General features: G+C 39.3%; 1 protein-coding gene across 7 annotated transcripts in view; it reads left to right on the top strand.

Annotated features, from left to right (window-relative positions):
* The window catches only part of PXDNL (peroxidasin like), a 522,985-nt gene that overhangs the window by 167,751 nt on the left and 330,402 nt on the right, over nucleotides 1-24,832 (top strand). For all 7 annotated transcript variants that reach the window (XM_054561591.2, XM_054561594.2, XM_054561592.2 and 4 more), the window contains exon 2: nucleotides 19,293-19,364. In XM_054561591.2, the coding sequence (XP_054417566.2) occupies nucleotides 19,293-19,364 (72 nt within the window). The remainder of the gene's footprint in view (nucleotides 1-19,292; nucleotides 19,365-24,832) is intronic.

The raw sequence follows: 24,832 nt of genomic DNA, 5'->3' as shown, positions 1-24,832 counted from the left end.
AGTCAGCCTGAGTTTCATGCGTCACTGAGCAGATTCACAAAGCCGCAATGCAATCTTTTTGTCTTTTTAGGATATGCAATAGAGTGCCTTCTCAGCAATAGTTGGAGGAAGAGAGGCAATGACTTAAATCCTGTTCCTAGTACATAGGAAATAGAAGAAAAATGTATGTAATTCGGAGGTGCTGAGTATTGAAGAGATGAAAAGGCATTTCTGAAATTAAATGGTTGAAAACCATCGAAAGTAAGAAAATACATGTAGGGCCCATACACTCAATGCAGCTTCAAGTTTTTAGTCTTATTGTTTTAACCAATGCATTTAAAAATAACTTCTTAAGTTCTTATTTAAGTCTTCAGGGATTTTTATTTTATTTGGCGTCTGTGACCTGGTGGCATGCCTTAATTACATATGAAAAAAGTTATGCCCACATCCAAAAACCTATAAAAGGCTAAACTTTTAAGTCTAAATTGCTGAAGGCCTGATGTTTTTCTGTTCATCATCTCCATATTTAACTAAACTATGTAGAGAGGCAGGGCTTCTGCATTCTTGGGTTTCTAATCTTGGTTTGCACAGTTAAGGGATTATAGATTCTTTGCATTAAAAGGATTGAAAAAGTTAAAAACATCTGTTAATTGATTTTTCTTTATGCTATACCAGTTGGATCATCATTTAGTCTTTATCAAAATGCCTGTAGTCAAGGGCATTGCTTGCTTCTCAAGGTCATTCATTTTCCTGATTTAGGAACTTAAAATGTTTATTCAGCTGAAATCTGCCTCCCTATAGCTTCTGATCTTTCTTCTTATCTTTTTGGAGGAAACCTATAAGTTTATTTTTTATTGTAACTCACGTTGTTTGAACTTATAAAAGAAATATTTGTTGATTGCGTAAAGTTTGGAAAACGTAACAAAGAGTAAAAAAGAAAATGAAATTCACCTATATTTCTACCCTGCAGCAATAGTCACTATTAGCATTTAGTAACTTTTCTTATAGGTTTTCCTATATGTGCTTATAAACACATTCAGCTGTGAAATTGTAATTGAACTCTGGCTTGATACACTATTTTCAGAACTACATTTTATGTTGTGAACATTTCCCCACATCGTTAAATATTGATGTACCATAATTTATCATTCTCTGTTTGTTGGTCACTTAGTTCAGTTAAACATACATGTGTAAAACTTGGAATTTCTATACTTTCTAATATTTGAAGAATGTGTGTGCGTATTTCCCAAGTCTTTTCAAAGTTTAACACCCCTCAGATTTTTTTCAATCGTTTCTCCTCTAATATGGTTTATCTGCATTGCACCATCTGAATCTATTTCTCCTGAATTTAATCCTGTTTTCTTGTAACTTTCACCCACAGCCAAAGAATTTCACAGCAAATCAGGAATATATTTTCTTAAAATTGGTGAATTTTCTTCTATAGTCTAATAACACAGTATCATATTTTCTTAGTTCTTTTCATTGACTAATACTGGCTAATACTAGCTTTCCACAGAACTAATTATTTTTAGTTTATAGAACCTCAGGGAGTACCTAGTGTGTAGTCCTTAAAAGCACTAATTTATAATATAAATTAAGTCCCAAAGTTATTTCTCCTCACCCTAGACTTATATAATATGTTATTTGTATTGGAAAGAACATTTAATTCTTTTATATTTCTCTTATATTTAAAATGTGCCATGATTCCAACAACCACGTAGAGTATGACTCTAATAGGCAACATATAACCTTTCCCCAAAAGCTTCACGTTATTTGTAATTTTGGCATTTCCTTCTCTACTATTCTCCTTTTCATTAATACCACGTTGAGCCAGGCAGAAATGAAGCCAAAGGATTCCAGCACTCTTGTAGAAACCTCCTTCTAATGTGAAATTAATCCATTCATCCTGCAGCTATGGACCAGCTTCTGACAACATTTCCACCTGGTCCTTGTGAGATAATTTACTTAAAGCCACTTCTATTATGGTTGCTGCATTAGTCAGTTTCCAAGACTCTGTTAAAGAATGATTTGAAGCCAGGCACAGTGGCTCATGCCTCTAATCCCAGCACTTTGGGAGGCCGAGGCTAGGCGGATCACTTGAGGTCAGGAGTTCGAGACCAGCCTGGCCAACATGGTGAAACCTGTCTGTATTAAAAATACAAAAATTAGCTGGGTGTGGTAGTGTGCACCTGTAATCCCAGCTACTTGAGAGGCTGAGGCACAAGAATCGCTTGAATCTGGGAGGCGAAGTTTGCAGTGAGCTGAGATGGCACCACTGCACTCCAGCCTGGGTGACAAAGTGAGACTCTGTCTCAAAAAAATAAAGAATGATTTGACTTGCAATAGTTAATTTATTCTTGGTGAAACCATGCTAATTCTTGGTAATAATTATTTAAAATATATGCTCATCAACCTTCTTCAAATAACTCAAATTTGTCTAATTCTGAAATGTTTATGACTACTATACACTGGTGAGTGTGAGATAGAGAGTAGATGGAGAGAAAGTGAGTGTGCAGTGTTCTGACACATGATGAAGTCAGCGAGAATGGAGGTTCAGGGCAATTTGGGATAAAGGAGAGTGGAATGAAGGTCTGTAAGTGATCAAGTGTTTGGCAGAGCCTGCTGGGAGCTGGTCTGGGGCCACAGTCCTGGGGGAGCAGTCTGGAGAGACAGGGACCTGGGGCTACTGAAGAACAATTCCACTTAGTTTCTGGTTTTCCTTCCAGTTTACTGTAAGTAAACTCTGAAAATAAAATTAGTAGATTATTTGAAAAATGTTGGTGATGGTAGAATGTTTAATTTTTTTCTACTCTGGAGAAAACTCAACCCTTTATTTTTTAAATAGATTTTGTGAAAAGTGAAAAATTATAGAGGTCTCTGTTGCTGTTATTTCTGGAAGACCACAAAAGGAGAAAACTTCCCAGGTTGAATTGTAGCTTCTAATTCCAAAGAAGGAGGACACTATAAAATTTTTGTTTGGGGCAAATGAATTTCAAGTACCATGCACAACTGCTGTTTTTCTCTCTGCATGAATATGTGTATTTGTGTACCCACGAAAACATTGGTTCTTTCTAGTCACCAGCTTCAATTGCAATCGAATGGAATTCTATCTGTCGATCTCTTCCAAATAAGGATATACAGCATAATTCATACTATTTCAAGTCAAGTCTTCCAAATAAGGATATACCGCAAAATTCATACTAGTTCAAGTCAAGTCACACAACAATTGTTTCTTGGCTAACATAAATGATCTTTACAAAGATTTTGCATATTCTTTGAACCCAATACTTGGTTTAAAGTCTTATTTTTCTTAGTCTTGTTTCATTTTGAAGTTTCTTAAGATGTCTCAATAGAATATTGAGTCATGGCATTCTTCTTTATGCATGGCAACGAAAAGATATCAGTAAGAATTATTAAGCTCATACAGACTAATGGTGATTTTATAATTTTATACGTAATTGTTAAATTTGCCAGGAGTGCCACTTAGTACAGAGCCAAATACAGTTCCTGTTTTCCTCATTGGGGGACACATTGGTTTCTAGATGTTAAAGAGAGTTGCCAGTGTCATGCAGTGGGTTAACAAATCTCATTGTAAAATCTAGTGATCTTTCTACTGCATCACATTTTATCAGCAATGAAAAATTTTAAAATGATAAATAAAAAATTGGAGATACAGTCATGTGCCACATAATGATGTTATGGTTAATGATGACCCACATATGATGGTGGTCCCATAAGATTATAATATCATATTTTTATTATACCTTATCTATGTTTCGATACACAAATAGTTACCATTGTATTACAATTGCCTACAATATTCAGTACAATAATATGCTGCACACGTGTGTAGCCTAGGAACAATAGGGTACACCCTATACACTCTATAGTTTGTGTGTGTAGTAGGCTCTACCATGTGTAGGTTTGTGTAAATACACTCTATGATCTTTGCGCAAGGACAAAATCATCGAACAACACATTTCTATGAACGTATCCCCATCATTAAGTCAGGCATGATTGTATTCTCTTCATGTAATTCTTCCAACTGAAGCAAGAAATCTTGTGTGTGTGTGTGTGTGTGTGTGTGTGCGTGTGACGGAATTTCACTCTTGTTGCTCAGGCTGGAGTGCAATGGCATGATCTCGGCTCACTGCAACCTCTGCCTCCTGGGTTCAAGCAATTCTGCTGCCTCAGCTTCCCGAGTAGCTGGGATTACAGGCATGCACTACCACAGCTGGCTATATTTTTGTATTTTTAGTAGAGATAGGGTTTCACCAGGTTGGCCAGGCTGGTCTAGAACTCCTGACCTCAAGTGATCTGCCCGCCTTGGCCTCCCAAAGTACTGAGATTACAGGCGTGAGCCACCGTGCTCAGCCTGAAGCAAGAAATCTTCATAATGGTATTACTTCATGGTTCACAATTTGTTGAATTAGTGAACATATGAAAAGATGGAGTTTATTTATATTCTTAAGGTATTCATGGAGTTATTTTTTTTAAATGTGTGTGAAAAAGTACAATTTTATAAATGGTTAAGAAATCCTCTCCATTAGATTAGCGTGTCTTTGTTTTGGATTCCAGGGGTCAGGGAAGCTCAGCTAAATTTATTTCTGCCCAGCATGGACATTTTGCTTTTGACAGTCATTTTCTAATCCTTAGCTAATTAAATCAGGAATTCTATCTAACTTTTGAAGTGTGTGTTGTGTGTATGTGTATGCCCATATATGTGGTAAATTCCTGCCAATCTATAGCCCATATGAAACCCTGAAATTACCCCTCCAAAGTCTGACCAACCAACCATCTCTTAAGAGACTAAAGGATGCTTTAAATTACAAATTGGCTGGGAGGTTGGAAATGTTTCCAAAACCTAAGTAAGCAATTATAATTATTCCATCATTCCAGTCACACAATAAAACTGCTGACTAGAAACTACAATGAATTGTACAGTATTCCCTCACTCACTATAATACATTCTGAAAGTAGGTCATAACAGAAGTTTTTTCTTTTTAGTTACTAGAAGTAAATAATGTGCTCTAATGGAATATCACTTTAATCAAAGTCAGAAGACTTAAAGTCTAGTTCTCTTTTTGATCCTAGTTAATTCCGTGAACTTTTCTGCAGTGTTTCCTTATTTAAAAAATCTGAATCAAAATACTTGATTAACAAAATTTCTTTCAGCATAATGTTGAAATAATTGTTTTTAGTTCACCTGAAAGAAAATAAGTTGACATTTTAATATATTCATCATTATTATTCATTAATTCATTGATTTATTTATCATGGAATATCTGAGTGACTTCAGTATGCAAGCTACTGTGTTATTTTTAATAATACTTATTTTAATTAATATTTATTTTCTCCAAAGAGCTTACATCCATCCATCCATGCACTTGTCCACCCATCCATCCATCTATCATTTGTCAACAAATGGTTATTGATCAGTTATTATATGCAAGAACATTTAAAAGTTTATGGACCTACTGACTAGCTAATATTTCTATAAATTTCTGGAATATTTGACAAAAATATGTTAAAGTGTTTACCACACATATCACCTAAAGGAAGAATAATTTTTTGAAAAGAAGATGATATTGTTTAATATACTATTGGAATTTTTAGTAATATTGATAATGATGCCAGAGTTTTGTATGTAAATGGGATATGGAGAATATTATGTGACATGAATTATGATTGGATCCTCTGAACTGAAATACAGCACCAGCAGTCATATACATTTGTACAGACATGTTGTAGACCCTGCTGAAACCATAGGTTAAGCAAAATCCTTATCCTAAGAGTGCTTTTCTCCTTTTAGCCTTTTGTCTTATTACCATGGTCCTGTCAGAAATAAGCCTGGTGGCCAGGCATGGTGACTCACGCCTGTAATCCCAGGACTTTGGGAGGCCGAGGCAGCCGGATCACTTGAGGTCAGGGGTTCGAGACCAGCCTGGCCAGCATGGTGAAACACCATCTCTACTAAAAATATAGAAATTAGCCAGGCTTGGTGGTGCTTGCCTGTAGTTCCAGCTACTCAGGAGGCTAAGGCAGGAGACTTGCTTAAACCCAGGAAGCAGAGGATGCAGTGAGCTGAGATAGCGCCACTGCATGCCAGCCTGGGCAACAGAGTGAGACTCCATCTCAAGAAAAAAAAAAAAAAGAGAGCGAGCGAGAAGGAAGCCTTGTATTATGGTAAAAACTTGTGGAAGAGGAAGAATAACATTCACCTAAATACCCAGCTGGTTGGCTCTTCTTTTAAATGGCTACAATGGTGGTAAATTCTGGTGTTGGCACAAGAATTCCTCACCTGTGACATGAGAAATGGTGAGTCCGGTGCCTCCTCACCCGGTGCTCAGCTATGTTGCAGGCGAGTTCAGTGTCAGCTGACGTTTCACACAGAATGATTTTCAGGCATGGAATGCAGATGGAAGCAGATTTATGAAAACTCATTTCTGACCTTTAAAACAAAAGGTTTTTGCCATGGAATGAGCAAACGTGATGTAATCATATACTAGAGGCTAATTCTAAGCATGTCTCTAGTGCAAACAGATTTAGAAAAAGCAACCCCCTCCTTGTGCGTTTTTAGCAAGAAGAACTGAAGCTGTACTTCCAAACAGTTCTGCTGTGAATAGCCCTTAGCTCTTGTGGTCACATTCTTGGCACATTGATTTCTCTGGGTTGCTATCTAGTTCTATAGTGTAGTGAGGTTGTAGACCTTTATGTATTTGGCATCCATAGCTCTTCGGATGAGAAGTTATTGCTGATCTCACTGTAGGGAAAATTACAGCACAAAAATACTGTTGCAGTAAACCAGCCATGAAAAATATCAAATTGGTGAAGAAAAGAGGGCAACCATTTTTGTATAAGTAGTAGATAAATACATTTTGTGCAGTTTTCACCACTTGTAAAGCTAGTAGTTTACACCACGTGTAAAGCTAACATGGAAGATTGAGAAAGAAAAGCACACTGTTTTTGGAAAAGGTACATTTTGTTGGACCTTCAAGGAGTGTAAAACATTCATTAATTCATCTTTTTGTTGAATGAACACAGTGACTTGGGGCTATGCTCTGTGCGGCACAGAAGCTGTGGGCTGTCGGGGCACTTACAGAACAGTAGCCAAGGGAGGGGCTATCACATCCGGGGCATATTCAGGCTTTCTTATCAGATTCAAGGCTTTATGGAAGAGATCGTGATTGAGCAGAATTTTTGAAGACAGATGGATATTTTCTAGGATTGGATGGTGAGAAGGAATTCTAGAAGGAAATTGGGTGGGATGATGATGAGTATGACACGTCCTGCAGTGTGCTGGGGTGGGAAGCACTGGGCTGGGCTCATGCACAGGGTGTCAGAGGCAAGCCTAAGGGAGGGAAACAGAAAATTGGGGTGGGTCTCAGAACACACAGGCAGCTATGGTTGGGCTCTGCTGGTGATGGACAGCCATGCCTGGAAGGATTTTAAACTGGGAGAATTAAAATAAATTGACAGAAAAACCAACATAGTTTGCTTTCCTACAAAAATCCCCCACAGCTGCATGCAAGAGGGGCATATAGAGTGCAGGAGAATGGCCCATCAGGACAGTGATGATGCAGCCATGGGACTTGACTTGGGAGGTGCAGAGGACTTGGTAGCTGCATGGAGGTGTAGGGTCGGAAAGAATGGGTGGCTCCTAGGACTCTGATTTTGCGTCTGGGCTGAGAATAGAAAAATAGTGAGAAGAGGAGGATTTTTTAAGACTTTGGGTAAAGTTGACAGGTATCTTTGGTACACCCATTTATTAGAGAGGTCAAATGCGTAGATGAATGTCAAGTGTGTAGGGCATGGTCAATATCTAAGAGAAAGGGAAAGATTTGGTTTATGTGTATGTATATGGATATATGCACGTCTATATGTATATGTATCTCCCTAAGTATAGACACACACTTATGCTTCCTCATGCATATACTTTCTGCTTACTTACTTACATGTAGCTGCATGGAAACCAAAGAGTGGATGGAATTGCTAAAGGAAGGTCAAGGGAAGAGGGAAGAGGGCTCATACAGAGGCAGGCAGAAGAACATGGTCTGGAAAAAGAGTCTGAGACAGACTGTTTAAAGAGAAAGGAGATCAAGGATAGCTTAAAAAGGAAGGGAGCTAACATGATCAAATGCCACCGAAAGATCAAATAAAATGATGACTCCAGTTCACTGACTATGCATCAAGAATTCAGAGGTGACCTAGGCCGGGACGATTTGAATGAAGTGGTAAAGGAGGAGGTTAGCTTGCAGTGGGTTGAAGAAGAAATGCAACAAAATTGCTAAATATTTTTTCAGTTGTTATCATTGGTATCCAAATATCGGTGTAAGAGATAAAGCAAAAATGTTAAATAAGTCACTAAAATTTTGACAGAAATATATAGTTTCCCAAAAGAACATCGCATAGTTGACAGTTCCAGACTATTGCAAAAATCCACTGTCTCTGTCAGCTTCCTCACATTATCACAGGAATGAAGTGGTTGGTGTATGGAGATCTGATTTTTGTGGTATACAGTACACATTTCCCAACACTCAGGTAGATCTGCACAGAACTGCAAGTGACAGTGACCGGCTTGGCTATCCTTGTAGAGGAATGTACATTCTGTTAGCTGGATTTTTCTTTTCCTTAATTGATTTTGGATTGGAAGGAAAGAATACTTTGAATTTTGCCAATTATGAGCCATAAGTGATTCATTCACTAGCAATATTATTATTGCTATTATTTTGGTTCAATACTCTGTGTCAGTATTTATGCTTTATTTTGCATGTAAGGAAGATAGTTAGACATTTCCCTGCTCTTCAAGAACTCTCAGTTTGGCTGTGTTGGGTGGGAACAGAGACACTGTTATGAGACAATGATAACATGGTGTTTAAAATGTTATAAAAGCAATGTCTGTATTGATATTGGTCATGTCATGACTACAAGCACTTACTAGCCACTATTCTAAATGCTCTGGATAAATCCTCACATTTAGTACTGAGCATCATTATGCTTATTTCACAATGAGGAGTCCTGAGAGTGTGGGCCTGTCCAAGCCGCCGGGCTCAGGGGTGTCCAGGGAGACCCACTCCAGGTTCGCTTCCCTGGCTGAAACCTGGACTCCCAGCCACTGCGCTAACTGCCTCCATTGCAAAGGCCTTAGGGGAGCACAGGGGTTCCCAGATCACAGTTGTCAGGGAATGTCTCTCTCAGGAAAGGAAGGGTGAATTTGAAATCCGCATTCCAGTGTGGCAGCCAGTCCTGGCATTGGCAGCAAGAGGCACCCGAGCAGATGGTGCAGCTGGCAGGGCAGCTGCCACCACCTGTGCTTCTCCTGACCTCCTGCGCCGGTGCTCCCAGGAGATGTGGTGCCCTCGACTTCACCACGGATGTAGGAAGGAGAGAAGAAAGGCAAGGGCATTCCAAGAAGAAGAACCACATGTGCACCTGCATAGAGCTGGAAAACAGTAGGACCAGGCTGTGATGAGCAGGTTCAGTGTGCCTGGGAGGGCTGGGGGAGGCCAGGGTGTGGAGATGGGTGACAGCTATGCAGACAGGCTCAGCTTCATCCACAGTGGGACCGCAGGGCACCTGGGAGTACATCTCACTCCTGCCGAGTCCCAGGTCACTATATAAATGGTCAAGAACCAGGCTGGGAGGATGTGTCTGACTCCCCCCCGAGTCAAGCAGCAGCTGAGCAGTAGGAGACAGGAAGGACAATCAAGGTAAATATAATGCCAGATAAAAATATAGCCAAGTCTGATCTCAGCGATTCCATCATTTTCTGTCTTCATGCTGTGTTTATTGGCTCACGTGCAAATGGGCTGGTATTGTCTAGTGAGATCCAGTAATGCCAGTTTTTCATCCCAGGCACATGGGCATTTGGAGGAGCCACATTTAACATGGAGTGTGGGGCACAGAAACAGTGGAAATCATTGCATAATATAACAATGATCCTAAAACTGTGAATTACGTTAATTCATTTGAAAAGTTAAATCTTATTACTTCTAAACTCACTTTCTCCAGAATGACAAAAGTTAGCAATTCAAGAGGTTATGCTTTAGTTTTGTGTAAAAATTCACTTAGAGCTTCTTGTTTCCAAGTGACAGACATTATTTTATATAACATGGTGTATAGTGACCTCAGAGTTAGACTTTGCAGTTGGAAGCTATTTTCACACGCCAATGAATGTGACCCAATGACGCTGTTCAGATGTAGCCTAGTCCTTCTCCCACTGCAACGTTCAGGACAGATCAAACCCCCTCATTTCTCTTTCTTGCTCTTTTTTTTTTGAGACAGAGTCTCGCTCTGTCGCCCAAGCTGGAGTGCAGTGGTGCAGTCTCCACTCACTGCAAACTCTGCTTCCCAGGTGCAAGTAATTCTCCTGCCTCAGCCTCCCAAGTAGCTGGGATCATGGGCGTGTGCCACCATGTCCGGCTAATTTTTATATTTTTAGTAGAGACGGGGTTTCACTGTGTCGGCGAGGCCGGTCGTGAACTCCTGATCTCAAGTGATCTGCCTGTCTCGGGCCTCCCAAAGTGCTGGGATTACAGCACCCACCATGGCCCCCTCATCTCTCTTGATCAGCTCTCTGACCTGTAAGAGGGCTACCTTTTAGTGACACCTGCTGGAAGAACCAGGTATGTAGCAGATGAAGAAATCTGGAAGGGACTTTCTGTCTGGGTTTTCTCAGTTTACTCTGGGTTCCCACATACAGGGATACCACCGTCAAAACTGCAATGTTCTCCTTACTTTCAGATGCTTTTAATGATCTGCAGAGGTGGCCGCATACTCCTGTCAACGCTGACTTGCCTTGAACTGGTTAACACCTTCCATTAACTCGGTCATTGTCAGTTCATTAGAGGAAATAAAGGGTGTGTGTAAGCTCTAACCACATAATCCCTGAAAAAGGATCCCTGTTTAACGTGGAACACTAATTGCCCTGCCTGAGAAAAGTGGGAACTTGGTTTAGGATAATGAGGGGGAAATTGTACTAACAAGGAAATCAGGAGATGGGTTTTCCGGTGCAGCCTCGGACCCTTGGTAGTCGGCCAATGGTGGGCCTGCTGATCAATCACTGGGGTCTCAGCTTCCTCACAACACATTTAAGCGCAGGCGGGGCAATGGAGGCAGTGCCTGCTGTGTCAGCAGATACACTTGAGGGCCATTTCCCGTGGCCACTGGCTTTGCTTTGAGGGGAATCTGATGTTCTGGGTCTTAACTTCTTCAGTTCTAAAATCATCATGTTAACACCTGCCTTGAAACAGTGGGTGGAGCCTCAGCTGGGATGAGTATGTGAGTGCCTTCCTGTTCTCTCCACTTCCCTTTTGGCTTTCTCTTAGGTAAAGCCAAAGGCTGGGCCAATTGATTGGCAAGCCAGATTCGTTTAAGAAAGATCAAGTCTTTCAAGTTTATAAAAGTAGTACTGGATGTTTATAAAAACTGGGATGTTGATGAAATGTGCACCCCTTAGTTTTTATGTTTATACATATGTGTGCTCCCTTGCTGCTGACCTATTTTAACTTCCCATGAGTGCCTGACAGTGCTCAACAGTAAGACTCATCAAGTACACTGTTTTTTTGGTATCTGAGGGGGATTGGTCCCTGGAACCCCCAGGATATCAAAATCCGTAGCTGTTCAAGTTTCTGATGGAAAATGGTGTAGTATTTGCTTATAAACTATGTACATTCTCCCCCATACTTTCAATAATCTCTAGATTGCTTATGATAACTAATACAATGTAAGTGCTGTGCAAATAGTTATGATTCTTTATTTTTTAAAATGTGTATTTTTATTGTTGTATTTTAAAATTATTATTTATTTATTTTATTTTTTGAGATGGAGTCTCACTCTTTCACCCAGGCTAGAGTGCAGTGGCACGATCTCAGCTCACTCCACCTCCTGGGTTCAAGAGATTCTCCTGCCTCAGCCTCCCAAGTAGCTGGGACTACAGGGGCCTGCTACCATGCCCGGCTAATTTTTGTATTTTCAGTAGAGACTGGGTTTCACCATATTGGCCAGGCTGGTCTCGAACTCTTGACCTTGTGATCCGCCTGCCTCAGCCTCCCAAAGTGCTGGGATTACAGGTATGAGCCACCGCGCCCAGCCATATTTTTATTTTTTATTGCTTCTTCCAAATATTTTTGATCTGCAGTCCATTGAATCTGCAGACCCGAAAATAAGGAAGGCCAATTATAATTGATTTTCTGATCCCAGGGACTTTGTGAACAAACACTTTAGCAGAGCAAGTCTCAGCTCTCCTTGGTCTAATCCATGAGCTTGAGAGGGAATTAAATTGATTTCTGGAAAATAGTGTAGATGTGGGATGGGAATTTCATTGAGGAGCAAAGTGAAGACGCTAGATAGAAGAACTTTTACAAAGTTGTTTGAGTGTCTTCTTTGAAGCCTTTATAGTATTCCTATTTATGTATAAGTGCTGCTTTAGCCATTGTTGGAGATCTGTAGATAAGTATCAAACATGTACCAAAAAAGAAAAGGAAAGAAAAGAAAGAAAAAATCACCCCACTGCCACCTGCCCCGCACTAACTGCAGACAAGGTTCCCACAGGGAATGCCCTTCCTTTCTGGCTTTCCTCACACTGTGGTCTCCCTACAGATTTTGCCAGACCTACAGCTGCACACCAGGGAACAGGCGATGTGCATGTGTATAAGGAGAGGGAGATTTTAAGGAATTGGCTCACACAATTGTGGGGGCTGGCTGCTCTGATATCTTCAGGGCAGCCGGCAGGCTGGGGACCCAGGGAAGATCTGATGTTGCAGCTCAAGTCCAAGGCAGTCTGGGGGCAGCTTTCCCTCTTCCTCAGCAGACCTGGGGCTTTCCTCTTAAGGCCTTCAACTGATTGGATGAGGCCCAACCACGGTGTGGAGCATGATCTGCTTTACCCAAAGCCCACTGATTTAAATATTAATAATATTGTAAAAAATACCTTCAGAGCAAAATCTAGACTGGTGTTTGACCAAAAGCTGAGTTCCATGGGTGCTGTGACCTAGCCAAGTTGATCTCTAAAATTAACCACCACAGCAGGTTAATACTGGGCCGACAAACAACAGCGGAAGATGGCCTCAAGCTCTGGCCTTGAGGCAGCTGGGAGGCAGGAAGTGCACTGGAGATTCGAGAAAATTCAGGAGCCTTCCTCAGCTGGGAGCATGACTGGGAATCAGGCAAGATGGAGGGTGTCCTCCAGATACTTGTCTCAAGCCTGGAAAATGTATTTCCAATTTCTACAATGACAGGGCTGTCAAATGAAATGATGAAGAAGACTTGTTTTAGAGCAACAGGGAGAGGTGTGGAAAAATCTCCTTGATTCTTCCCCTGACTCCAAGGCCGGCAGTGCAGCAGTGTCCCGACGGTGTCCCAGCACCGTCCTGAAATGCTGGATGAGGGGCAGTCGCAAAGGGCATCGCATGAGGGAGGGGTTGTGGCGGGGAGCTGGAGCAGGGCTGATCGGAGTGACTGACGGCCTGGCTACAGGGAGCAGAGTCTGCCCTCACTCTGATGCCAAAAATGGGCTGCAGGAAGGAGTGCACAGGAGTGCGTGTCTCTCAATAAAATAACAGCCCAGCTTTTAGGAATCACCTTCTCCCTCCTGCCCTTCATGGTAGCTCAGGGAGACAGGAACCTGTTTGCCTTTCTTTCTGCGGTGGCAGGCTTGTGCCATTCCAGTGACTTAATTGCATCCTTACCTTCAATAGGAATGCTTTTGGCTCAGGTACAGATCTGGTTGATCTTTTTCTCAGGAAGACAGGCTTTCTGCCTGTCTGAGAAAGAATATTTCTCAGAGTTGAGAGAAACAAGTACCATACACAAACAGAAATCAGTCTGGTAAGACAGCACTCTCTGTATGTTTCAGCTCATTTGTTTTGCTCTCTGAGCATGAGATTCTTAGCTATGATAGCCAGGCATCTACTCACAACAAATCTGGAGACTGTGTTCAACCCAGGGATTACCAGGAGGCCCCACACCTCACTGGATGTGCTGTGTGGCCTGGGTCTCCTCAGGAAGGGGCTCCAGTTCAGACTTGATTTTATGTCTTAACATTTTGCATTCAGTCTCAGCTACACATAGTATTTCAAGAGGATCACATTTATCTTACAACTTATACTGGACTGCACCATCTGTACTGCACACACTATTTAATATCTTAAAATAAATTCTGGGCTGGGCGCGGTGGCTCATGCCTGTAATCTCAGCACTTTGGGAGGCCTAGGTGGGCAGATCACCTGAGGTCAGGTGTTCCAGACCAGCCTGGCCAACATAGTGAAACCCTGTCTCTACTAAAAGTACAAAAATTAGCCCGACGTGGTGGTAGCCGCCTGTAATCCCAGCTACTCAGGGGGCTAAGGCAGGAGAATCGCTTGAACTCCGGAGGTGGAGGTTTCAGTGAGCTGAGATCTCACCACTGCACTCCAGCCTGGGTGACAAGAGCAAGACTCCTTCTCAAAATAAATAAATAAATAAATAAATTAATTAATTAATTAATTAATTAATTCTGCAATTTGTGAATTAGACAGTCATAGATAACTCTATTCTTTATATTAAATTTCTGTTTGTTTATTGTTAATGTAAAATTTGCCCTAAAATCCACTGGGAACTTCTGGATTTTAGACAAGGCCTGGGCTTTTCTATCACTCTGCTAGGTCTTTCTCTGCACATTTCTGCACATCCACATGGTGTAACTCCAAGTAACCCACTGAGAGGAGGCATAATGGGCTGTGAGATGAGTCTGGTGTGCGCTGTTAACTTGAGGACCAACTGACATGACTTGGAGCTATGATAGTTCGCTTGGAGCTAGTTCATGTTGCTCTCTGTCCATCCCTTTTCTTCATCCTCAATCTGCCACGGGGAGTCATTTTCATCTCTTTTTGGCAGCAGGAATTTCTTAATTGAGTTTGAGCTAGAAACTCACATCTTAGTAGTTAAAAATGTTGATTCCAAATTGCTTGTGCAGAAGAGCATTAAACATTTCTTCCCCAGCTTCATCAGCTTGTTCTGGGGAGAGTAGAGGAGACAGACAGACACACTTGTCTAACCACTCCCAGCAAATTCCATGTGCCCAACTTTTATCTTGGTACAATGACAAGGATTGCTTCTGAACTGAGTTCCAACAAACAATGAATGGGATGAAAATTGTGTTACACAGGGGTTGTTATCATAAATATTATTTCATCAATATTATGTATATTACAATGGGATGAAGGAGCTAAAATAACTCAGTTTCCACTCTATGTAAGGAGTAAAAATACAATGCTACATTTTAGGCTAAGGGAAATTTTATATGAATGACAAATTTTGTATAAATGAAATTGCTAGTGACTGATCTTGAGTAAAATAGAGGCATTATGGGAAATGAATTGTATTTCTGGGTAAACGTACATACTTACACAGAAAGTATCATTATCCAAATTTGGTGGCCATTTGAATTTAAATAATCTAATTTTCAGAAATATACTTACCCTATGATAGGTTATATACTCTGCAAGGCCCTGTATGCAATCCTAAAGACCTGGGATTCAAATTAGGAAGGGGTATCTTTTCCTAGAATTTCAGCCTATAATGTACTTACCTATAAAAATTTATGTGCCAGAATGTACTAGCCAAAGAGGATCGAGTGCTAACATATTCACTTTGGTATATTTGAATATGACTTATTGGAATTTAAGTCAATCTGGAGAAAATTTTTGGGTGTCCAACCATACTTTCTTTTTTTTTTTTTTCTTTTCTTTTCTTTTTTTTTTTTCTTGAGACAGGGTCTCACTCTGTGACCCAGGTTGGAGTGCAGTGGTGTGATCATGGCTCATTATAGCTTTGACCTCCTGGGCCCAAGTGATCTTCCCACCTCAACCTCCTGAGTAGCTACAACCACAGGTGTGTACCACCATGCCTGGCTAATTTTTGTATTTTTTGTAGAGATGGGGTCTTGTCATGTTGCCCAGGCTGGTCTCGAACTCCTGTGCTCAAGGGTCCTCCTGCTTCAGCCTCCCAAAGTGCTGGGATTACAGGCATGAGCTACTGCACCCAGCCCAGCCCACACTCTGCTTCTCAGGAAGAGAGTCCCTGAGCATGCCTCATTGGTGAGAATAGGGTGTGGCAAAAGTCAGTGGGCAGAGTCTTACAGTCCACTGAGCCTGGGTACCCTGGAGACCTTGCTATGGCACCAGCTTACAAGCAAGTCTGTCTTTGTGGCAGAGCTTATGTCTGCTTACTTGTGGAGAAAAACAAGAAGGGAATTCTGATAACAGATACATATAGCACCTTGGCTTTCAAATCAATCCAGTGATAAGTTTAAATCTATAATTTGGTGATGAATTCAAGCATCTTTTCACATTATTTTCAGTTATATTACCATTATAATGTATGTAGCTGAAAACAAATTTGCAATGGCATCATTTTGTACAACTGAAGATGTACCTACCCTACAATCTAACAATCCCAATTCCAAATATTTAGCATATGCAAACATTTTTTCAAGTGTACAAGGAGACATGCATGCATATTTATTGCAATATTGTTAGTAAATAATGTTGCAAAAATTTGGAAACAACCAAAATGTCTGTCAGTAAAGGAATCTATAAAGGAATGGTGTGGTCTGTCTGCACTGTGGAGTACTGTGGAGAAGTTAGATAAAAATACCTAGTCCTTTATGTATAGACAAGGAACAACATATAAAATATGTAGTAGAAGGGAAAAGGGAAGTTTTAACAACCATATAACATTTGATAGGTTTTTTGTAAATTTAAAAGCACAAAATATTTTAAATTTGCCTATATATTAGGTTTATTTTCATATATAGACAGTTGTTGACTTACAATGGTGCAACTTATGATTTTTGACTTTACCATGTTGTGAAATGGTTACAATTTTGATGTAATGTACAATAGTGAGTAAACTGCATGAGATAGTCAACATTTATTACAAAATAAGGTATGTGTTAGATAATTTTGCCCAACTGCAGGCTAATGCAAGTGTTCTGAGCGTGTTTAAGGTAGGCTAGGCTAAGCTATGATGTTGGTAGTTCAGTTGTATTAAATGCATTTTTGACTTACAATGTTTTCAACTTACAGTGGATTTATAAGGACATAACCCCATCATAAGTCAAGGAGTATCTGTATGTGTTTACATTTCATCTTGTATTTATCCACATACATAGAAATGTTATGTCTGAAGAGGAGCGTCAAATACATGAGTGGTTACATCTGGAGTGGGAGGCAAAGCTAAACTTAAGATGGTGCTTAAAAGATGCTCATTTTATCTACAATGTGTTTTTATATATAATTTATGTAGTAAAAATACACACGTGAAATTATGAGTAGAAGCAACTATATCAAGGTATAAATATTAATAGTAGTTAATTCTGGATGTAGGCAGTAAGGATTATTATTTTCTCATTTGTACTTTTCTGAATTTTTCAGAAATTTCAAAGCCTAAAATAAGGAAAATGGCTTATCTTTTTATATTTGCTTCCTTGTTGTATTGTTGGAATCTCATTTTGGGAGAATTATTAGGATTATTGTTTAATGCAAGAGGAAAGCCCTTTCTATAACTGCTAATTTTTAGCTTCTGTTTGTAAGAGAAACCAGTGGTTTCCAGGGTATTTGGGTCTATATAACTTAATGTCTTATATGTTTATAGGGAGGATCTCATATAACTTACAGTTTCTTTTACCGATATAGTCTAGACATACCAAACAGCAATGGATGGTGTATAAGCAGTGCATTCCATTTAGCAAGGAGTCACTGAGTTATTTAATAATTTTAATTGAAAACAATAGCTCCTATAAAATTTTGCTCATTTTGGCAAAGTCTAGAGAAAGATAAAGTGATAGATGATAGACTTTAAGGTACTCTTATAAAGTTTTGTGAGTCAAGTATTCTAAGATAGAACAACTTTTTATGGTGGTGAAGAGTTTTATTTTGAGAAATTAATTGAGGGGAAGTAAAGGTAGTTTTTTGTTTTCATTTTGTTCTGTTACTGCCACTCTAGCATCCTATAAAATTTCCCTGATATACTTCTCCTTGGGCCTAACATTTCCAAGCAAATTACTTCATCTTTCTTCTATACTCCTTGCATTAGAGAGAGAAATTCAGCTCAAATTAGTTTATCTAACTGACAGTTTCTGGTGTCAGGGATCTGGAAAGTCAAGGAGTAAATTTGGTCTCAGGCAATCCTGGGTCCAGGGCTTTGTTTCTTTCATTTGCTATTTTGGCCCTATGTGTTTCTGCTGGGCTTTATTCCTAGGCTGGCGCTTTCTAGAGTGGACAAGGTGAGGTAGTGGCCCTAGATGTTCATTTTCCTTAGAGCTCTGAACCCCAGAGAGAGAACATGACTTTTATTCAGCAGCCATGTCAATGCTTAAGAACACCTCCAGCTGGCCTGGCTTGGGTCATATGTTCCCCATGGAAGAAACACTATGTCCGTGGAGATGCTGCCCCCAGTTAACCACCCTGTTCCAGGCAGGAGGAGGCCCCTGCTTGATGTCTCTACCATAATGACATGGAGTGGGGTGCCTCGTTCTTCAACTGAAAGAGGGGCTCTAGCAGAGCAGTCCCTAAGTCTTCCAAGTGTGCATGGCATTTGTTTGATCCTCTGTTGTATCACAAACACTATACACCCTAGTCCTGTAATAACTTGCTTGACATCCCCCCACTGAACTATCTGTGCTCAGTAGCACGGACCCTATCTTGCTTATCTTTGCATCCCTATTACTTAACATGATAGGTGGCACATAGCTGACAATTATTTACATGCTGAATAAAAAAGACGTGGATTCATGAAAGAGAATGTTGGTTGTGGAGTAACGTCTCTCTCAAACTAATTGTTCTGTTGATTTAATACTTCGTAGAAGGCCATTGTATTCCTATACTGTGAAGAAAAATTAAGTAATTAATAATTTTTGCTAAATTCAAACAGTGGTGTGAGTTGATATGTGACATCTAATATATCAATTATTTTCCAAACTAAATGTACTCAATTGACATGTTGCCATGTATAGAATTTGTTTTACTGGCATACAAATAAAACCTAAAATAAATGGTGTAACTGTCTTTAACACTTTGCAGAGCTCTATAAATAGCCACATTTGTCTGGCATCCTGTGACAAGCATATGGCCCCAGAGATGCACAATTTGCTGTAAACCGTGCACCTCCCTAATGATTAGTGTATGATGTGCACTAGTTCTGTCTTAATTATATTTAGTCCTTTAGTACTGTATGTTTGATCATAAAAGGAGATTCAGCCTTCAAGCTTCTGGAAATAATGGCAGAACACAGTCAACATATTATAATCGTTCTTCACCTTTTTATGTTCCCAGAGACTTGAGGTTTAACAGAATAAAAGAAATTCCAGGGAGCGCCTTCAAGAAACTCAAGAATTTGAACACACTGTGAGTAGTTATTGCTTATCTGTAAGGTTCCTAAAATTATATGCTAGTTGGATTGCAATTTACTGTGAAAGTCATTCTGAGTGGCAAGAACAGCTAGTAGAAGAATGACACCTTGTAGATGTCTTATAACTGGGAAAATTCTGCTGCTTCTTTACACTGCCTATGTTTTTATAACCTTTTGAACATGGAAGAGATTCTTATTTATCCAATTTATTTGTATTCTATTGGTTTAGAAAAGCTTCATGAGAAGAAGAAATAGAGAGAAGGAGGGGTTAAGTAACTTGTCTATGAGTCCCATGGCAAGAAAGCAATAGAAATGAAATTAAAATTCACAACTTCCTAACTGCAAAGCCCATGCTCTACTCAGTATGCTACTAGGCCTTCTTATTTGTGATACTGTAAAAACAAAGAAAAACTTTAGAATCACGTAGAGATGCTGTTTTATGATAGTCTTAAATGAAAACATACCATGTAGAGAAAAAAATGACAACTTTATGGCTAAGCACCGGTAAACGTTTCCAAGTTTAAAGGCATTTATTTTATTCACTCAACAGTATCTATTATCTATTATGGGCTACCAGTTGGCTGGTTTTGTATTTGGAACCGAATGCACATGCCCCTGCTATGATAGAACTGATGGTCTGACATTGTGGGGCAGTCAGGTAGCCAACACCCAACTGTAATATGTCTGTAATAAAAAAAAATCCGTATGTATAGTAAGTGCTATAAGGAGAAGAGACCTATGAGAGATGATGACCGGAGGTTCAATATGTAAAATCTTCCTATGCTGCATTTAGATTAATCCACTGCGTGAACACACTAAAAGTTAAGAATGTTCAGTGAGGCTACACCCATGTGGGTGTGTTTGTCTTCTTGTCATAATATTCTCATGATAGAGTTAGCAATTTTATCAACTTGGCTGAACTCACCATATTCAGGCCAAGCTAGCCCTTCTAACTTTAGAGTTGAGATCATAACTTTACACTTATGCTTCTCCCATCTGGTTTCTTTCCAGTAACTGATGCTGGAACACACATATTTTTATCACAGTATCTCTGTTTGGGATGATGTAAGAACATAAGAAAGTAAGGACTGCAGGGTTTATTCTTTGTTTTACAATAAAGCAATGATTATCAAAGTGCAATGTAGCAAAACATTTCCTGGAGTGCTTGTGGACATGCAAATTCCTAGCCCTCTTCCCCAGGGATCCTAATTTAGGAGTTCTCAGGATGGGCCCAAAGATCTGCATTTGATTATTATTATTTTTTTCTTTGAGACAGAGCCTTGCTCTGTCGCCCAGGCTGTAATGCAGTGGCACGATCTCGGCTCACTGCAACCTCTGCCTCCCGGGTTCAAGCAATTATCCTGCCTCAGCCTCCTGAGTTGCTGGGATTACAGGTGCCTGCCACCATGCCCGGCTAATTTTTGTATTTTTAATAGAGACAGGGTTTTGCCATGTTGACCAGGATGGTCTCAATCTCCTGACCTTGTGATCCACCTGCCTCCCAAAGTGTTGGGATTACAGGCATGAACCACCACGCCCAGCCTATTGAGTATGTTCTAATGAGTATTTCTGGGTGAAGCCTTTCACCACTGTCTACTGAAACATATATATGATAGATAACCAAATATTTTATCCATTGATTCAATTGTGAATATGATAAAATGTTATCAAATATTTTCATTGGAGATAGTTGCCATTTAAAAAATTCAAGGAGTGTGACAAACTGATAAAATCTATTGGGGTTTGGCCACTTTTTGGAGTTAGAGTACACAATTATTGATGAACACTAATTATTGATGAACAATCCACTTCTTCACTTGGCAGAAACCATGGATAATATTAATTTGTTTCTAAATATTTTTTATTAGAAAACCATGATAAAATAGTAATTATGTTGTTAATTGCAAGCCTCATTTTATACTAGTTGCTTTATATACATTATCTACATTCCTTTCTCTCATGCTTTGTGGTAGGTGTTACTATGTTCATTTTACAGGTGAGGAAATTGAGGTTCATGGCTGTAACGTAATTTACCCAAATTGAGGCAGATAGAAAAGAGCAGAGTCAGGGTTCCACAGAGTTTGATCTGTTAACTGCTGGACTATACGGTTTCTCATGATAGCATTCAGGAAGAGTACTTCCCTGGAATACACATGGTAGATCATTTAAACAGTAAGTTGTGTGTACATGTGGTCGGTGTGTGTGTGTGTTTGTGTGTGTGTGTGAGAGAGAGAGAGACAGAGACACAGATAGAGAGTGAGAGAGAGAGAGAGAGAGAGAGAGAGAGAGAGATTTCTGTATAGAAAATGAGTTAAGCAATGAGACACTTACCACTCCTGAGACTTCAGAGGAATTTCTGTTAGACCACTTAAGTGAAGACCCAAAGGTCTTTACTAATTTATTGTAAAAGCAAAAGAAATAAGGACACATTTTTTAAAAATAAAGTTAAAATTTTCATGAAGAATATTAAAAATTTTGACCATATGGCTCTTATACCAACATAGCATCACAAAGTGAAATCAAGCATCTGGTGATTCTATTTCCTTGGGTTGCCTTTATAGTAAATTGCACAGAAACTCCACTGTTTCCTTACAATTTAAAAAAATGCCAACCACATTGCTTCTATATTGTAAAAGAGAGGGTTTTCTCAAAAAGAGTTGGCATTTTTGTATTAAACGAGCTTGCTAAGAGGTTTACTTAATAAAAAATCTGGAAATGTTATGTATTGCTGGAGCCTAAGAGCTAGAGGGTAAGATCAAGGATCTGTTATCAGACCCTGAATTTCACCCGCTGCAGCACAGCCAAGTGGTGCCTGGCAGAGCTCTGTGACTTGCCAGGGTGCCTCCGCCTTCCAGTTTCTGGATGAAACTGATAAGAGTAATACATTTGGGAAACAGGATGAAATTCAATTGTGGACAACCCAATTATGCTTATAAAAAAGATGATTGAGCCCTGGAGGAACAGCAATAGCTAATAAATGCCAAGGACAAAAGGTTAGACTATACCACAAAAATAAAATAAACGCATGCCGCTATTTAAATAGCAACAACAGAAATACGAAGATCTGATTCTAGGGCTGACACTCCTCACTCATCTGCCTTCTGGAAGGAAGGCCTAATTGGAAAGCAAGGTGAAAAGAACCTTGAGAAGAACGTCAAAAGGGAGGAGTTGGGGGGTATTTCTGGTCCTTCCAATTGTTTTGTGAAGCGTGGCAAGTTATTTAACTCCTTAAACCTTAAGTTTACTAACATTTCCTCTGACGTTTTATTTTGAAAATTTCAAAGCTACCCAAATCTCAAAAGAAGGGCATGATAATTGCTTTGTACCTTTTACATAAATTCACTAGTTAACATTTTCCCACATTCACGTTTCTCTGTCTCCCCACGCTCATCTATGTGTGTTTATTCTAATTTGGCTGAATCGCTTCCAAATTATATACTACACTTTATTTATAGGTAAGCTATATAGATATAGGTGCAGTTTGTAGTGTTTAACTAAATATCACATATAATTAGTTAATGTATGTATTAATATTGTTGTTAAATGGCATTAAATTATATGTTCTATTTATTTCATGCCAGTAGATAAAATGCAATTGATTTTTGTATATTGATATTGTATCCAGTGACCTTACTAAATTCATCCTCACTAATTCTACTCATTAGCTTATATCCTTTGGATTTTTGTAATTACACAATCATGTCCTTTGGAAATAAACAGTTTTCCTTTCCACTCTGTATACAGTCTCAGGGGACAGCACAAGATATTAGTTGTAGATTTTTTTCGTAAAGCTTGTATTGAGAAGATAGTGGCATATGATGAACTAGTGATCGATTTGTGGCAAAACCACTGATAAGAGTTAGGTCATTTTGTCTTTGCTCTTACCGAATTCAAAACTAAATACATTATTCTTACTTTTGCTGTTCAACAATCAACCTTGTCACTAGTGGCTAATAGACTAATTTATCTCTACAAACTTGGCACTGCAGCATAAATTGCACTGGACTTCACCAACATGAGACTAATTCTTCTGCCTATTGACCCGATCTGATCCTGGAGGTAGTTCTCCTAGGGCAATTTCCACAAGCAATAGGGCCTCAGCACTGAATACAGTGCTAGCTTATTGGAAAATGGTCATGGTAAGGCAATGTAAAAAGGACTCTGGCTGATCTCTTCCTAATAAACTTCTCTTCCTCATTATCCTACAAAACAAAATCACAGCATCAGGAGAATAAAACCAAGTTAAATGGTCTTGTCTATTTTTCAAACTTTTATACTCGATCACGGCAGAAACATTTTGGGTGGCTATAGAGTGAGTGAGAAGAATCAGGGCAGATCAGAGCAAACTTCCAATTAGTAAATAGTTGATTTTAAAATCTACTGGAAGACTTATTTTTTTTTAATCTATGCCTGTACATTGTTAAATTTTGAATATTACTCTTAATCTCTTGACTTTGTCTGTGTATAATACTATTTTGCTGTATATAATAAAGGAGCATTTAAGATACAGTACTCCTATGGAATCAATTCAAAGGTGACTAACTGGATTCAAAGGTGACTAACAGTCTCTCTCTGTTGTTGAGGCTGGAGTATGGTAGCAGATCTCAGCTCACCACAACCTCTGCCTCAGGGGTTTAAGCAATTCTCCTGCCTCAGCCTCCCAACTAGCTGGGATTACAGGCATGCAAAACCACACCTAGCCAATTTTTTGTATTTTTAGTAGAGATAAGGTTTTACCATGTTGGCCAGGCTGGTCTCAAACTCCTGACCTCAGGTGATCCATCCGCCTCGGCCTCCCAAAGTGCTGAGATTACAGGCATGAGCCACCACGCCTGGCCTGCATTTTCATTGTCCAAAGAATGTTTCATCTGAGAAACAGATCAATAATGAGAATTTTTCTAAAGTCAATAAAATGTTTAATCAAAAATAAAAAGTAAAATAAAAACAATTAAAAAGAAAGAAATAGCATTAATATATGCACAATTTACAATACTAAATATATTATGGACTCCCCCCAACTAGAAATATAAAATTAAAAATTATAAAAGGATTTTCTCTTTATTGTAAACATGGTATATGTGAAGTGTTGTGGTAGGTGCTTTACAATGACTAAATATGTGACCTTGAGTAAATTGTTTTACTCCTTGGATCACAGTTTCTTCACCTACAAAGCTAAGAGATTACGTCTTCTAGTATTAAACATTTACCCAGTTTCCAAAAGAATAAAAGATGCAGCTCTAGACAAGATTTAAAAGGAAAATTGTTATAATTACAGGTTAAAAACACAGTACGTTTAATGGGAAAGTTTCAAGTCTCATAACAGGTGTGTTATTTGCCGACTTTCCTCTTTCAAGCTGAAAAGGCTGTTTTCAGATTCATGAGAAAATGACAGTTAAACCAAGGCTGGGGTCTATGTTGGTACTGCAACTACTGCTGTTTTCTTCCTCAAGCGTGTCTTGTCTGA

This window comes from Pongo abelii, chromosome 7, assembly GCF_028885655.2.
Source record: "Pongo abelii isolate AG06213 chromosome 7, NHGRI_mPonAbe1-v2.0_pri, whole genome shotgun sequence".
NCBI lineage: Eukaryota > Metazoa > Chordata > Mammalia > Primates > Hominidae > Pongo > Pongo abelii.
The sequence above is the reverse complement of the archived record's forward strand: the minus strand, read 5'-3'. Positions and strand labels throughout refer to the sequence as shown.